The sequence below is a fragment of the Pan troglodytes genome, chromosome 19, assembly GCF_028858775.2.
Source record: "Pan troglodytes isolate AG18354 chromosome 19, NHGRI_mPanTro3-v2.0_pri, whole genome shotgun sequence".
In the NCBI taxonomy this organism is placed as follows: domain Eukaryota; kingdom Metazoa; phylum Chordata; class Mammalia; order Primates; family Hominidae; genus Pan; species Pan troglodytes.
In genome coordinates this window covers 73,245,868-73,259,545 of record NC_072417.2, presented here as the reverse complement: position 1 = coordinate 73,259,545, position 13,678 = coordinate 73,245,868, and the positions used below count along the sequence as shown (strand labels likewise).

Sequence of the window (13,678 nt, the reverse complement as noted above, 5' to 3'; positions counted from 1 at the left end):
ATGGCCATTGTTGAAATGAGAGACTCAAAGGAAGCTGGAACCTGAACTTTTTTGTTGTCTCATGTGGACACCTGTGTTCAGTTTCGGGTTCTACCTCTTGCTGTCTGTGTGTTCTTAGGTGACTCGCTTAACCCTTTCTGAGTCTCATTTTCTTCATTTATAAAATAAAAGACATAACATTTATGTCAGATATTGTCCTGAGCATTAAATGGGAGAATAAACAAGCCTCTTCTGCATTCCCCTGGCTTCCAGTGGGTGGAGGCCAGAGAAGCTGCTAAACATCCTGCCAGGTGCAGGACAGCCCCCATCGCAAAGAATTGTCTGGCCCCTGATGTCAGTAATGCAGTATTGAGGAACCCTGGTGTGGGGGAAACAGAATAAACTCAGAAGCTTGGCAGATCTCAATTCAAACCCTGGTTGTACCGCCTCCAGCAGGCCTTGGTCAGGGAATAGCATCTAGCTAAAGTTCATTGACTTCATTTTGTTTTCATTGAATTTATGTTTTGCTGGCTTTCCATTTGTGAGAGTGATACAAATTTCCTTTAAACATGAAGTTGTAAATATAAACAGGTAGGCCATTCACAGGAATATGTAAATTATGTCACAGGAAAGGTGGCACTCTCATATGGCAATAATTACGACAGAGGCCAGCAAATGACCTGCGTGACCTGGAGTGACCTGAGCACTGACTCCCAAACGCCGTCTGTAGAACGTCCTGCATCCCCCAGACCCTTTCCTGGGTCCTTCTGTGCCCTATCACCCCCTAGACCATCCAGACCTCAGGCCACCCATCTCTCCGTTACCAGAGCAGTCTCCGTTCCCGAACGTGCTGGTCACCAGCAACAGCAGCTGCTCCTCCTCCAGGCAGCTCAGCCTGTACTTGTTCATACAGAGAACACGGACGGCACTGAGGTAGACATAAGCCTTCAGCTCCCAGTAGACACTCTGGGTTTCCTACCCTGCCCAGACACTCTGGGCTTCCCCCCACACCTCCCCCAGCCTGGTGCTCCTGTGCTCATCTGTCTCTCCCAGTGCCCAGCACAGGCGTGGCACGGAGGAAGCGAATGGACTGATGTGAACACATCATCCTGGATTCTCCTTCCCCGCTCAAGCCCTGCAGCTAACCCATCGGCAAGCCCTGGAGGCTCTGCCTCCAAAATCCTGCCTATCCCATGTCCAAACGCCTCTCACCATGTCCACTGCTCTTTGCAGTTCTGTGTGTGTGGAAATATTTCCCCAAAATTGGAATGAGCAGGTCACAGCTGTGCCTGGAGGGAACGGCCGGGGAAATGTGCCCTCACCTTGCTGTTCTATCCAGGCCCACCCAGCTGAGGATGGGGGACCTGCCACCACTCTCCTGGCAGTTCCGGACTCCTGGGAACCGGCAGGTGAGGACCCAAGAGTGTTTTCAGTGACCCGGCTGACCTGGTCATCTGTCAGTCCCACCTTGGCCTAGGCCTCTATGCAGCACAGATCACAGCTCATTCCATCCTGGCATTACACTGGCCTGTGCCCTGTCCTCAGGGTCACATCTGTCTCCCAGAAGCCATGCAACCCTGGAAAACCCAGGTCTAACAGTCAGGTTCCTCCTCTGTGCATTAACAATGGCGTTGACGTCTGCTTTGCGGGACGCTGGGAGGGGAGAGGGAGGTGTATGCTGGAGAGCTCCCCAGGGGCACGGCCTGGTTCTGCATCACTCACTGTCAGATCCTGAGAGCCTGGGGCTGGCCCAGCACGTGGCCACCGTTCCCTAAGAGTTGGATTTCATCCCTCAGTGCTGAAGGCAGGTGATAGAGCTTAGACAGACCCCCTGCGTCCTGTCTTCTTTATCTACAGCTTACTCATCCTTGCCCCTTTCACGTGCACCCGGCAGAGCAGGTGTTTCACTGAGCTTGAGCAAAATTCAAGCTAGAGCAGCTGATGGATCTTGAGGCCTAGATTCACTGTCAAAGTGTTTCTCAAACGGTGCTCTCCAGAACACCAAGGAAAACTCATTTACTGTATAAGTTTGAAAATCCCTGCCCACCGGTCTACCTTTGTGTATGAGCAATCAGCTCTACCATTCGGCCCAGGTGTGTGTTTGCTGGACCATGTGGAGGAAGCTGAAGAGACATGAGCTGAAGGCAGAGGGTGAGTCCAAGGTGGGATCTTGGGACAGGTATGAGAAGTTAGGCAAAAATGGGATAATTCTAGCCTTCATAACCTTAGATAATAGTTCACATTATTATTTAGTTAATAGAATTGTACCCACATTAAATTTCTGAAATTTTTTTAAGAGATAAAGTCTCACTCTGTCACCCAGGCTGGAGTGCAGTGGTGCAATCATGGCTCACTGCTTCCTGGAACTCGTGGGCTCCAGCAATCCTCCTGCCTCAGCCTCCTGACTAGGTGGGACTATAGGGACACGCCACCATGCCTGGCTAATTTCTTTGACTTTTCTCTAGAGACCAGGTCCACCTAGGTTTCCCAGGCTGGTCTCAGACTTCTAGACTCAAGTGAACCTGAACCTCCCGCCTCGACCTCTCAAATTGCTGGGATTACAGGTGTGAGCCACCACACCCGGCCTAAATTTCTTATGTGCCATGGGACTGCAAAACATCATTATTAGGGGCAGCTGGATGGAAGGTATAGGAGGACACTATAGTGCCTTTTCAATATTTCTGTCTAAAATCTAAAATCATTTCAACAGGAAACATTTATTTCAAAACGTGAAGGTGGTTATCCTTCCATGAGTTTAAAGTACAAAGGCAGGCTCACGGTGTCGTCAGAATTCAGAACGATGGTCGTGGGGCTGGGGGTGTTGGGAGGGGCTGGGCATGGTTGGCTTTGTGATCTGGGGTCTGGTGTGCTCCATCTCTGAATGTCTCTCGAGCTGCACTCTTTCTTAATACATTCTCATAAGTTTAACAAAAAATAAAACGAGGAGGCGAAGCTTGCTTGGGTTGTTAAGCCTAGGGAAATTATCCAGCCATGAGCCCTGGCCCAGATGCTTCTAGAAGCCTGGAGGGAACTGAGAACTTTCCAAGTGGAGGCCGCAGAGGCAAGGCCCTGAGGTGGGAGCACACTGCTGTTCGTCCCTAGCTCTGAAGGGGGTGCCCTGGTCGGAATCAGTGCTGGGTGCACTGCAGGGCCGGGAAGTCCATGCCCACATTGTGGCTCAGTGCAGTGCAAGCCGATCTCACCCGCTCCGCAGGGTGTTCAGCCTGCCAGCAGGTGGCCGGCTGGTCCTCCTGGGATATGGCACGGACCCAGCAGCTCTGTCTGAAATCATAACGGCGGAACCAAGGGTCCCCTACGTCCAGGTCCGTTGGGAGGCGGGGCATGGAGTTCCACTGCAGGAATCTCCAGGAACCCTGAGGTCCTCCCTGAGCCAGGGCCGGGCTGGGCACACCCTGAGTGCCCACAGGGTAGGTGTCTTCCCGGACAGCCCCACCAGGACAGGGTGTGGAAGAACGAGGTGCCCGTGGCAGGGAAGCTGACCAAATGGGCCGCGGGAACCGGGCTGGTGGGCCTGGAGGGGCCTGCCTGTCCCCCTTGCAGAGGGTCTTCCCGCCACGTGAAGCCGGCACAGGCCTGGATGCCGACGACCCTTGCTCGGGTTTGGCTGAAAGGAAAACAGACGCGGTCAGCATCTCCAGTGAGCCCACGCAGGCCTTTCCGGGCTGGGCCCCACCTGCCTGCGTCTCTGGAGTCCTCGGGGTCTCTGTGTGGCCCCCATGGCCTGACACTGAGGACACGCCTGTAGTCTGCTGATCCCAGAGGGAGGGGTGCGTGCTGCCTGGCGTGGGGAAGCTGTCGTGGCATGGCGGGTGGCTCCTGGGACTGCCCCCAGGGTTCAGACTGGCTGGGGGCTTCCTGCCACACACCTTCATCCCAGGGCTGTTGGGCCTGGGATACGGCCCCCAGTCAGAACTCAGGTGGGAGGGGCCTTGGATGTCACCCAGCCCCTTGCCACCTCACGTGGGGACCCGTCTCCGCAGTGGGTGATTGGGCCCGGATGTGGGTCACCCTCTGCCCTCCTGGGCTGCCCAGTCCATGCCAGGACTGACCGTTCCCACTTCTGGCTGAACTCTTGGCTCTGGCTCTGGGCCCGGGGTCCCGCCTGTGCCCTCTCCCTGAATGCTGTGTGGGTCAGGGACACCGATTCCCTTGTCTCCCTGGCTCAAGGCTTGTTGTCCTGGCAACCTTGGAGGAGCGTGCAGGAGTGAGGGGCCTCTGCTGCTCTCTGAGGCTGTGGGTGCTTGCAGGGAGGGGCGGGGCCTCCCACAAATGGGTCTGGGCTCGTCTAGTAACTTGGAGGGCCCTGCGAGGGGGAGACGGAGACACCGCAGAAAGTGGGAGGGGGCTTGTTGGAGGGTCTTGCCCACATCCCCCTCCTGCGTGCACAGCATGTCCAGTATACACGCACTGAGCGCCTGCCCTGAGGACCGGTGGGCCTCCTGTACTTTCTTAGAGTCCGGGAGGAAGAGGAGGAAGAAAAGGTGAAGAGGAAGGCCCAGGTAGTAGGGTTGCGGGTCCCAGGCACTCCCCTACTATTGACTACCCCAGAGGGGGACATGGGAGGGGACATGGCACTGGAGCCCACCTGGGGGTGGCAGGTCCCCCTGCTTTCTTGTTAGTTTCTTCATAGAGGCCCTAAGATGCTTGAGCACAGTGTCATCATCCCTGGCCCAGGTATCAACGAACCGGTTCCAAAAACGTGCCCACGGGCCACACCCGGACGTCTTCGTGAGGCGCTCTAGGGACAGGGTGGATATCAGGCCAGGGGAGTTACCTGGGAATGGTCACAGCTCATACCCCGTGGCCACTTCAGTCTCCCACTGGGTGGTGCCGGATCCTTTTGTGGCCACCCCAGGCATCCAGATATACACAGGAGACTGTGGCTGGGGGGCGATCTGGACAGGGAAGTGCTCACCACACTCTCGACTTTCATCTGGGTCATGTGGGGGATGGGCTCGGTGTCACAGTGTCCTGCCCAGCCCACCTGGCCAGACCTCCCTCTGGGCCAGAACAGAGGATCATGAGGACAGTGTGAGGAAGCTGCCCTCGGGCCAGTCGGGCTCTGACCCCAGGGCTCCCCAGGCCCCGCTGGGCACACGTAGACTTACTCTGCTGAACCTTAAAGGCGATTCTTGTTATCGGCATCAACGCCTGTTCGCCTTCTACCAGATACACGTCCCATAGGCGCAGGGTGAGCCCGAGAGAGATCTGTGGGGACAGCAGGTGTGAAAGAACCTGGTCCTTCCAGGCTGGGGCTGGTGGCTCGAGCTGCGCACACTGGGGCTTCAGTCTCCAGAGTCAGTGACCTTCCCCATGAGGGTCGCCTGAGCCCTCCAGGACGCTGGGTCAGACAAGGTCTTGAAGCTCCTCATGGGGGGCACTCATTTGAGTGGGGATGTGGCTCCTGGAGAGAGGGGCTTGCCCAGGGCTTGAGGCTTCCCTGAGCCCTCTCAAGTCGGGTCCTGGCCCAGTCTGCCCATGAGGCTGGGCCTGAGCCCCAGCCATTGCCCTGGGATGACCCCTCTTGGGCAGAGGGTTTTGCTTGTGTGTCCTTTGGGGACCCGCCTGAGCCTCCTGTGGGCTGGGAGTGAGCCAGACCCCCGGGCTGGGGAAGCAGGGCACTGCAGGGCAAGGAGGGTCCCTGAGCCAGGGTCTCCCTATGCCTCCTTACCCCGTCAATCAATATCCGGATGAGGCAGCCTAAGGACGAACACTGCCCACATAGATCTTTCTTGTCCTGATGGAAGCAACAGAGGTGCTCAGGCCACTGGGCTGCCCTAAAAACCTCCCTCTTCCAGGGCCTCTGAAGACCCTTCCCCTAGTGCAGAACACTGGGCGGTGTCCAGAGCTCCCCACAACACTGTCACCTTCCCACACTCCCGGTGGACACGCTGCCCTTTGCCCTGCTCTGCGGGAGCTGGGCCCCCATCCCTGTGCCTCTGTCTCCTCCAGGGCAGGAAAGGAAACCAACTCCCAGCCCACGGAGAACCCGACGTCCCAGGTCAGGCCCTGGCTGGGACTCAGCCAGTCACCAGCCCCACGAGGGGCTCCAGCCCCCCTGCTCCTACAGCCCCACGGGAGGCAGGGCCTCTGGGAAGAGCTGAGGGGACCATAAACTCACCTGATGCCACGTGGTCTTGGGTTGTGACGTGGCTACCACATGCTCCTGTTGGTCTTGGAGCCCCTGGATGGTCCCGCCATTTGGGCTGTGAAATCCTGAGAAGCCCCCAGCCCATCGTGAAATCAGAGCCTTCCCCCAAGATGTGGAGCCATCAGCTGCAAGAGCTGGGCAGCTGGAGAGGCCCCCAAACCCCAAGGCCTCCCACCCTCCCATCTGGTGACCCCAACATGCGGCCTTTACCCTGGGGAGGTGGGGCGGGAACATTCCCTGGAGCCTGGCTGGAGGTTCCCCTGGAGGCCTCCTGGGCCAGGGTGCAAAAAGGGCAAGCCTGACTTTCAGGCCACCACAGGGCGGCCGGAACTGGGTGGGTGCTGGGCTTCCTGGTCATCTCCTGGTAGTGGGGTCGGGCCAGGGAACAGGGGATGGGGAGATGCTGCCACCTGGGCTTGGTCGGCCTATTCGTGGGCACCGATGGCAGCAGGAGCCCGGGCAGCTGGAGGGCAGGAGGACTCTCAGGGAGGGCAGAGTCAGCTGCACAGAATCAGAGCCGGAGGGCGTGGCTCCAGGACACAGAGGGTGGCCACGGGGAGGATGAGATGCCCTCTGTTGATGGGGATGAGAGGCGTCTGATTTGGGCTTTGGGGGTCAGCCGTGGACTCCTGTGGGACCCTCAGCAGAGACATCCTAAAGTCTCCCAACAAGCTGGCAACACAAGGAGGGTGCCTTGGCTGAAGGCTGTGATCACCTGGCCAGGGTGGCCATCCCCAGGTCTGGCTGCAGGAGGTCCCTGGGGCAGCTGTTCACTTACCCTGCAGGGAGTGCCTCTCACTGGCCAGCAGCTGCACCAGTGCCCAGAATGCATCCTCCTCAGGAAGATAAAGGAGGAACAAGGCGGCGATGTGGCTCAGGTCCCTGCAGTAGCCCACCTCCTGCAAGAGCCAGAGTCACCATGGAAGGACATCAGCTGGGAGGGCTGAGGTCACCTGGGAGGACTCATGTCATTGGAGAGGGCAGAGGTGACTGGAGAGGCTTCCTCTGAAGGAGAGGCTTCCTCTGAAAAAGAGGCCTCCTCAGGATGCACATTCATTTCATGACAAGAGCCAAGTCCATCGGGCACTTCAGCACCTTGTCCAAAATGTCTGCTGATAGCACCATCCTGTGTGCGATGCTGCCAAGCTCCTGGGCTTTGGGGCAGCCCCAGGAGGAGGGCGTCATTTCTTGTTCTGAGAAGTGGTGGTCAGGCCCAGGTGACACCAGGAGTCCAGGCCCTGACTCCTTTGTGTATCAGCTTGACCCCTTGAGACCACCCCCTTCCTTGGAGGTTTATGCCAGCGGTGAGCTGACATCCTACCTCCTATATCCTGGTGGGTCACAAATACTAACTTAAAAAGAAGCAACGACACCCCCACCAGACACCCACTCCTGTGAATATGGAAATATGGCCCGGGAACCTCACTGCCGGGAATACTCACCGGGTTATACTCCTCATACGCCAGGAGGATGTGGAGTAGTTCCCGCTGCCTAGGAAACAGAGAAAGGGGGCTTTGGTTTGTTTTGTGCAGATGTTGTTAATTCCACTTTGTCTACAAAGCCTAACAGCAAATCCCATTTCAGGTTCAGATGATTCACCAGATAAGCAGTGAGCTCTTCAGGGCCTGAGACTCTTGAAGAAATGTTTCAGTAAAATCCACATCTGTGACATGCAAATAGCCCAGTTGTACAGTGACTTGCCTGATCCTTTTCACTCTGAACGATTTTTTTTTTTTCAGTTTGCACACACGCCAGTTCAGTCTGTGGGTGTACAGTTCCTCCACGGTTCCAAACCAATGTGCAGAGTCTCCCGGCCACCGCTCCAGCCCCTCCTGGGGCGACTCCTTCATCCTCCAAGTCTCCAGGGTGGCCCCTATGCACCCAGCCTCTCCCCGATGCGTCAGCCCCTGGCCACCCAGACTGCTTCTCAGTCCCTGTGGTTTGGCCTTTTCCAGAATGGCCTAGGAATGGGAATCCTACTGTGGTAGCTTATTGGGTCTGGCTTCTGTCCCTCAGCAAAATGCATCTAGGATCCACCCACGTTCGTGCGGGCATCCCTGGCTCGTTCCCTTTTCTCACTGGGTCTTCCGTTTGAAGGGAGGACCAGCCTTGCTCTCCCCATTCCCGTGTTGAAGGCCGTCCCCGAAGGCTCCGTGTGTGAGTGACGAGGAGTCAAGCAGTGAACCTGGCATGCAGGTTTCATGTGGATGTCAGTTTCCAAATCAGTGGGTTCAATATCTGTGACACTTCGGGGATGCGTGGTTCAAGTCCATCGAGCTTTGTGAGCCACTGCCCAACTGGCTGCCAACGTGGCTATGCCATGTCATGTTCCCAGCAGACCTGGATGAGAGTTTCCAGGACCCCTAATTCTCCCAGCATTTGGTGCTGTCACTGTTGCCTGGGGGGGCTCATGGGCCCTCTATCCTGCCACCCTCCCGTGGGTCCTACCATGGGTCCCCATGGGTCAGGGAGAGCACCTTTCACCATTGTGCATGATTTTGTTTGCTGCCTTCCATCTCCTCAGGATCCTCCTGGGTTCTGGCCCCACATGTTCCAGTCTGGCCCAGGGCTTGGAACCAGGGAGGTGCTCGGTTCATGGTGCCGGCTGCTCCCTGGGCCAGGAGAGCTCTTGGCAGCTGTGTCATCCCTCCTGGGTGACCCTGGCTTCTGCGCCGGGGAAGCCCCCATTCCTCTCATTCACCCCATCTCTGCTGGGACCCTGTGGCTCCCGTAGACTTACTTGGTTCCGTATCGATCCCTGAAGAATATATGCCTCCTTAATGTCCCGCTTATGTCCAGGTCCATCTGCTGGATGTGTTCAGATGACCTCTTGCCCTTCTCCTTCATGATCTGTAGGGCAGGGCCAAGAGGAGGAAGCAGTCTCAGAACAGATGGAAGACTCCCTGCCCCCAGTGGCAGTCAGCCCACAGTCAGCACTTCGGGAAGGAAGGACAGAAGGAAGGTTTCCTTCTGCAGAAAGCTGCATTTTGGCTTGTTACTGAAGCCAGGGAGGGTCACCAGAGCTGAGTTTGTCTGTGGTGACTGTGTCACCATCTGTGCCCAGGGTGTTCATCTGACCTTCACCCCCAGCTCCCCAGGGTGGTCTTGACGTTCCCTCCAGCTGGAGACCTGGGCCCCTGACACGGCCTGTCCTGTTTGTTGTCCTCTGGCTGAGCGTACCTGGTATCTTCCGGGGTTTTTCAACTTCATTTCCTCAATGTTCAGGAGGACTGACCACATCGGGCCCCGGATGTTCATGGGAATTCCCTGGTACGCTCGATCTATGAGCTGTGGGCAGAAAACAATCTGGTGTCACAGGCCACGGGGTGACCCCAGTGAGGACCAGAGCCCGGGGATTCTGGAAATTTCGGTTTTGGCCCCATGGTTCCTCAGTAGAGGTGAGATCAAGCTGGGACAGGGTCTCCCTTCCCAGGACTGAAAGAGTGGATGGACACTCAGAGTTGAAACTCTGATCTGAACCTTTTCCTTCCTTCAGGTCACCAGGGCATCCCTAGCCTTGAGCTCCGGGTGGTCCCAGCCCTAGATTCAGATTCCCTCCCAGCAAGGTGACGCTTGCACAAATAGGCAGGAAATCTGGCGACCAGGCCTGCAGTCCTCTGGGCGAGGACAGTGTGCCACCCACCCTCTGAGAGGCTGACGGTGCCAGGCCACAGCCATGGGTGCCTGTCCCCTGTCTCTGCAGAGAGTGCTTCCTCCCTCCACACATTACCTTCCTGCTGTTTTTGTAGGTGTCCCACTCTCCCAGCATTTTCACCCACTTGCTCTTTCGGCTGATCTCCCGCCGAATTTGCTGTCAAATGAGGCATGTTGGAGTTAGCGGAGCTGCCAGGCTTCCCAGAGCCGCCCGCGGATGCTGGGTCTTGGGCTCTGGAGCCCTGGTGGGAGCCAGCTGGAAGGAGCCAGGGAAGGGCAGACCTCAAGGGCTGAGAGCCTTTGAGCAAATGAGCACCAGTGGGCTGGCTTTGGGACCCCGGGATGTACCATCCTCAGGCCACAGCCACACAAGTCTTAGGTCCCAGCCTCTAGGTGGGGTCCTGACACAAGGGCGCAGCCACCCCCAAGCCAGGACTGTGGTTCTCCTTTTGGAATTTTATCAAACTGCCAAAGTGAACAGCAACCTGGGGTCAGGTCCAGCAGGGACTGCTGCCCCTCCCAGTGACAGCGCGTTGCCCTCACCCGCCACCGCTCAGGCCAGCTGCTTCCTCTGCCTCACTGACCACCTGCCCAGTCCCTACGTCCCTGGACCAGCCCCTCCATGCATCAGGCTCTTACCTTCGCCTCCCGCGCAGTCAGAGGAGGCAGTTCCGTCTCACTGTAAGGCAACCCAGGCAGAGCTGAGGAACTGCACGGGGCCTGGAGCGGCCCCAGCCTGGGTGCCGACCCCCAGAAAGGACTGGCTCTGTCCCTTTCCAGCTCAGGGCTCAGTCCAGGAGAAGGCACAGGGAAGGGAGGACAAGGGCCTTCCTGTGGGGCTGACTCCCAGGAGGGGCAGGACCTGGGAGAAGAAGGAGTGTAGGGACAGCCTGGCCGGGGTTACTGGGGCCCCTGGCGTGGGGGGCGGACAGGCTGCCCAATGGGGCTGCCCGTCCTGGACTCGAGGTGGTGCTTTCTGCTGGAGCTGAGAAAGGTTAGCCCTGAGATGGGATGGGGGCCGCCCAGGGTGGGCGACCGGGCCCTGACAGGAGTCCCTCAGGGAGTGACCACATCACCCCGCCAGGGTCAAGGGAGCCTGCCCTGAGACCTGCCCGGTGTACTCTGGGTGCACCAGGGGCCCATCCCACTTGACAGCCCCAAGGCCCTTGCAGGTTCTGACCTCCCAGCATCTACCTGCCTCTCCCTGCACCCTAGCCACACACCCTGCGTTTCAGAAGTGGCACGGCTCATCAGCTCCCTCCCACCCTACCTCCCCAGGGATCCTCTGTCTCTCCATCCTGTGATCCCTGAGGGCTGGGCTCCTGGCTGGGCTCCTCTTACCCGGCCCCAGATCCCTTCCCAGCACCAGACCCAGGGTCTTTAGCCACAAGCCCTGCTGCCTCCCTGGCCTCACCGTGAGATGCCCAGAACGGGGCCCTGCCCATCTTCTCCCCCATTCTCCTAGGGCTACAGCCCCCATTGTCACCATGCCTTTTCCCCTCACGGGACAGTGAGGGCTGTAGCTCTAGGGGAATGGGGGAGAACAGGGGCAGGTGGGCCCTTAGATACCTGCTGGACAACAGCCCTGAGGCTGGGCCAGGCATCCCCTCACCCTGTGGCCATAACCCTTGGATCTCACCGGGGTTGTCTCCAAGTAGACAGGGCCAGACCCTCAGGCTGCCCCGCTCCTCTTGTGCTCACTTGCCGACAGAACTGCTGAGCGCCCAGGGGCCTGACCTAGCCCAGTCTCCATTCCCACCGGCTCCCTAGATGGGCCCCACACCTCTGGCCTAACAACAACCTCGGGCTGGACCTGCAGGGGAGTCAGGGAGGAGTTCTGTCCCTGGAAAGGAGGTTGACCCGACCTGGTGAGACATGTCCTGCATCAGAAAGGCCTTTCTAAAAGCAAACCCATCCCTGAGCTGAGACAGGTGCTTTAGGGGTGAGGGGAGTGCAGAGGACTCACTGTACAATCCCCAAATGATCGACGTTGCTGTTGTAGCTTCGAAAAGTCTTAGGCCCCTTGTCCTCTGACAGCCCAGCTTGGTGTCCCTGTAGCCCAGAGGGAGCCTTGGTGAGGGGTCCAAGGTAAAGGGTGCAAGGGCCTGGGGGCATTGGCCACCCGTCCCTGCCCTGTGCTCCTAGCGAGCCCAGGACCCTTTGACCAGGGCACACTGGAAGAGCCCTCCCTCCAAGAAGCAGACTGACTTGTACCTTTTTGTATTTCATAATGATGTCCTCTCGCTCTTGTGCCCACCAGCTACCCGCGACCTCTACCACGTCCATCCTGTGAGACAAAATTGTCTAAAGGTTACACTGTACGCGGCGGCTTCGGAGAACACCTGAACTGCTCTCGTCGGGCTCCCAGATGCTGGCTGGCTGCGTAACCCCCATTCCACCGCCGCCCCCAGGTAAAAAGGGGCCAGACCCAGTGGCCCACAGCCGCTCGAGTCTCTGGAGTCTCAAGTCCCAAGCAGGGGTGGGCATCTTCCCAAGGACTTGAGTACAGTGGGACCTAGACAGAGAATCCTGTTGTCCCCCAATGCCATGAAATGGGGACACACCGGCCCCAGCAGGTTGAATGGTTTCCACCTGCCAAGGGTGAAGGGCCCATGATGGGCTATTCCAGGGATGTGGAGGCAGACTGGGGTCAGCGACCAGAGGTCTCTGTGCAATCGGCCTCCTGGGATGCTCAGGGCCTCAGAGATGCCCAGTTTCCTACAGGGAACAAGATCTCTCCTGACTGCTCGGTTCTACTCCGCTCATCACTTTGGCTACCGTGGCTCTTCAGTCTGAACAGTGAAGCCACTTTAGGAATAACGCCTGTTGAGCAGGAGGGTGTTGGGTTTGGGGGATGAGAAAGATCTATTGTACGCATGGAAACCACGTCTCTCGCGGAGGGACTGTGGAGTCCACCATTCTGAGCCGTCCCAGCAGGAGGAGGCTTCATTTTCCTGGGTCACTGAGGACGAACAGTGGGTCCTTGGTCCTGGAGAACACCTGGATGGACCGTCCCTCCTGGGAATACTCGAGGCAAAAGGAGGGCGAGGCCTCAAGAGGACCACACAGAGCAAGAAATGCCTGGGGAGAACCCTAGTGCCCGGACCCCTTTGAACAGAAGGGAAGATAGTCTCCCCTCAGCCAGCCCTCCAGGGCTCCTTCATTTTCCACAGCTGCCCAAGGGCAGCAGGCTCCCCCGGACAAGGGACCATGTGTGTTCAGTGGGGCCCACAGCGACCATCGGGACCCAGCTTAGGGCACAGAGGTGTTCTGAGGACCGTCAGTGGATCTATACCAGTGGATCTATACCAGTGGATCTATACCAGTGGCTCTGCCAGGACCAGGCTCTGCCCCATCGGGATCGGAAACCTGGGCAGATTTGGGATCTAGGGCAGGGAGGTCACAGGGTTCAGGCCTGAATTCCAGCACAGCACACGGCAGGGCTGAGAGCAAAACTCAGGGTCATGTCCGGATTCCCAGGCCGGTTACTGCCTCTCTGACCCCGGACATCTCATCTGTCGAATGGGGACATTTGGGAACAGCACCCACTCTACGAAGCCACCATGGAGACAAAAGAGCCAATCGTCTACACGGGCAGTGTAGAACGGGCGCCTGGTGAGTGCTCAGGGATGACCCTCCTCGGTAGCTGCCCCACAGAGGCCAACACCGCCCGCACCATAGCCACTGTCCCCAAGTCCGCCTGGAGGGAAGAGAGCAGGTCACGCTCACCTGATTCTGATGAATCAGCTGGCCTGGGTCATGCCTCTCAGGGAGAAAACCTTTGAGTCCACAGAGCTGCTCACAGATACCACTGCCTGTGTGTAACTGCTGTAGAACACTGAGGCAGGCCAGAGCGCGGATAGGTGTTAAGCA

At 57.9% G+C, this 13,678-nt stretch overlaps 1 protein-coding gene across 2 annotated transcripts; it reads right to left on the bottom strand.

The window, feature by feature from the left end:
* Positions 1-2,677: 2,677 nt before the first annotated feature.
* On the bottom strand, positions 2,678-13,645 carry LOC747679 (TBC1 domain family member 3G-like). 2 transcript variants are annotated; one of them, XM_054670527.2, is made up of 15 exons: positions 13,535-13,645; positions 12,020-12,092; positions 11,772-11,857; positions 10,445-10,667; positions 9,882-9,962; positions 9,332-9,439; positions 8,892-9,001; positions 7,594-7,642; positions 6,930-7,050; positions 6,122-6,216; positions 5,672-5,737; positions 5,109-5,208; positions 4,586-4,738; positions 3,173-3,604; positions 2,872-3,129 (listed from the first exon to the last, which is right to left on the bottom strand). In XM_054670527.2, exons 2-15 carry the CDS (start codon positions 12,089-12,091, stop codon positions 2,993-2,995), a joined length of 1,833 nt encoding a protein of 610 aa, XP_054526502.1. In that variant the 5' UTR covers position 12,092; positions 13,535-13,645; the 3' UTR covers positions 2,872-2,992. The 2 variants fall into 2 exon arrangements, with proteins under 2 accessions (XP_016786338.3, XP_054526502.1); XM_016930849.4 differs by having other exon boundaries at positions 2,678-3,604; positions 10,445-10,484.
* Between the last annotated feature and the right edge of the window lie 33 nt (positions 13,646-13,678).

Excerpts from the sequence above, each read along its gene's own strand:
- LOC747679 (XM_054670527.2), bottom strand. The coding sequence starts at position 12,091 with ATGGACGTGGTAGAGGTCGCGGGTAGCTGGTGGGCACAAGAGCGAGAG. Across the intron at positions 11,858-12,019 it reads TCATTATGAAATACAAAAAG|GGACACCAAGCTGGGCTGTC; the intron begins GTACAAGTCAGT and ends TCTGGGCTACAG. Across the intron at positions 9,440-9,881 it reads CCTACAAAAACAGCAGGAAG|CTCATAGATCGAGCGTACCA; the intron begins GTAATGTGTGGA and ends TTCTGCCCACAG.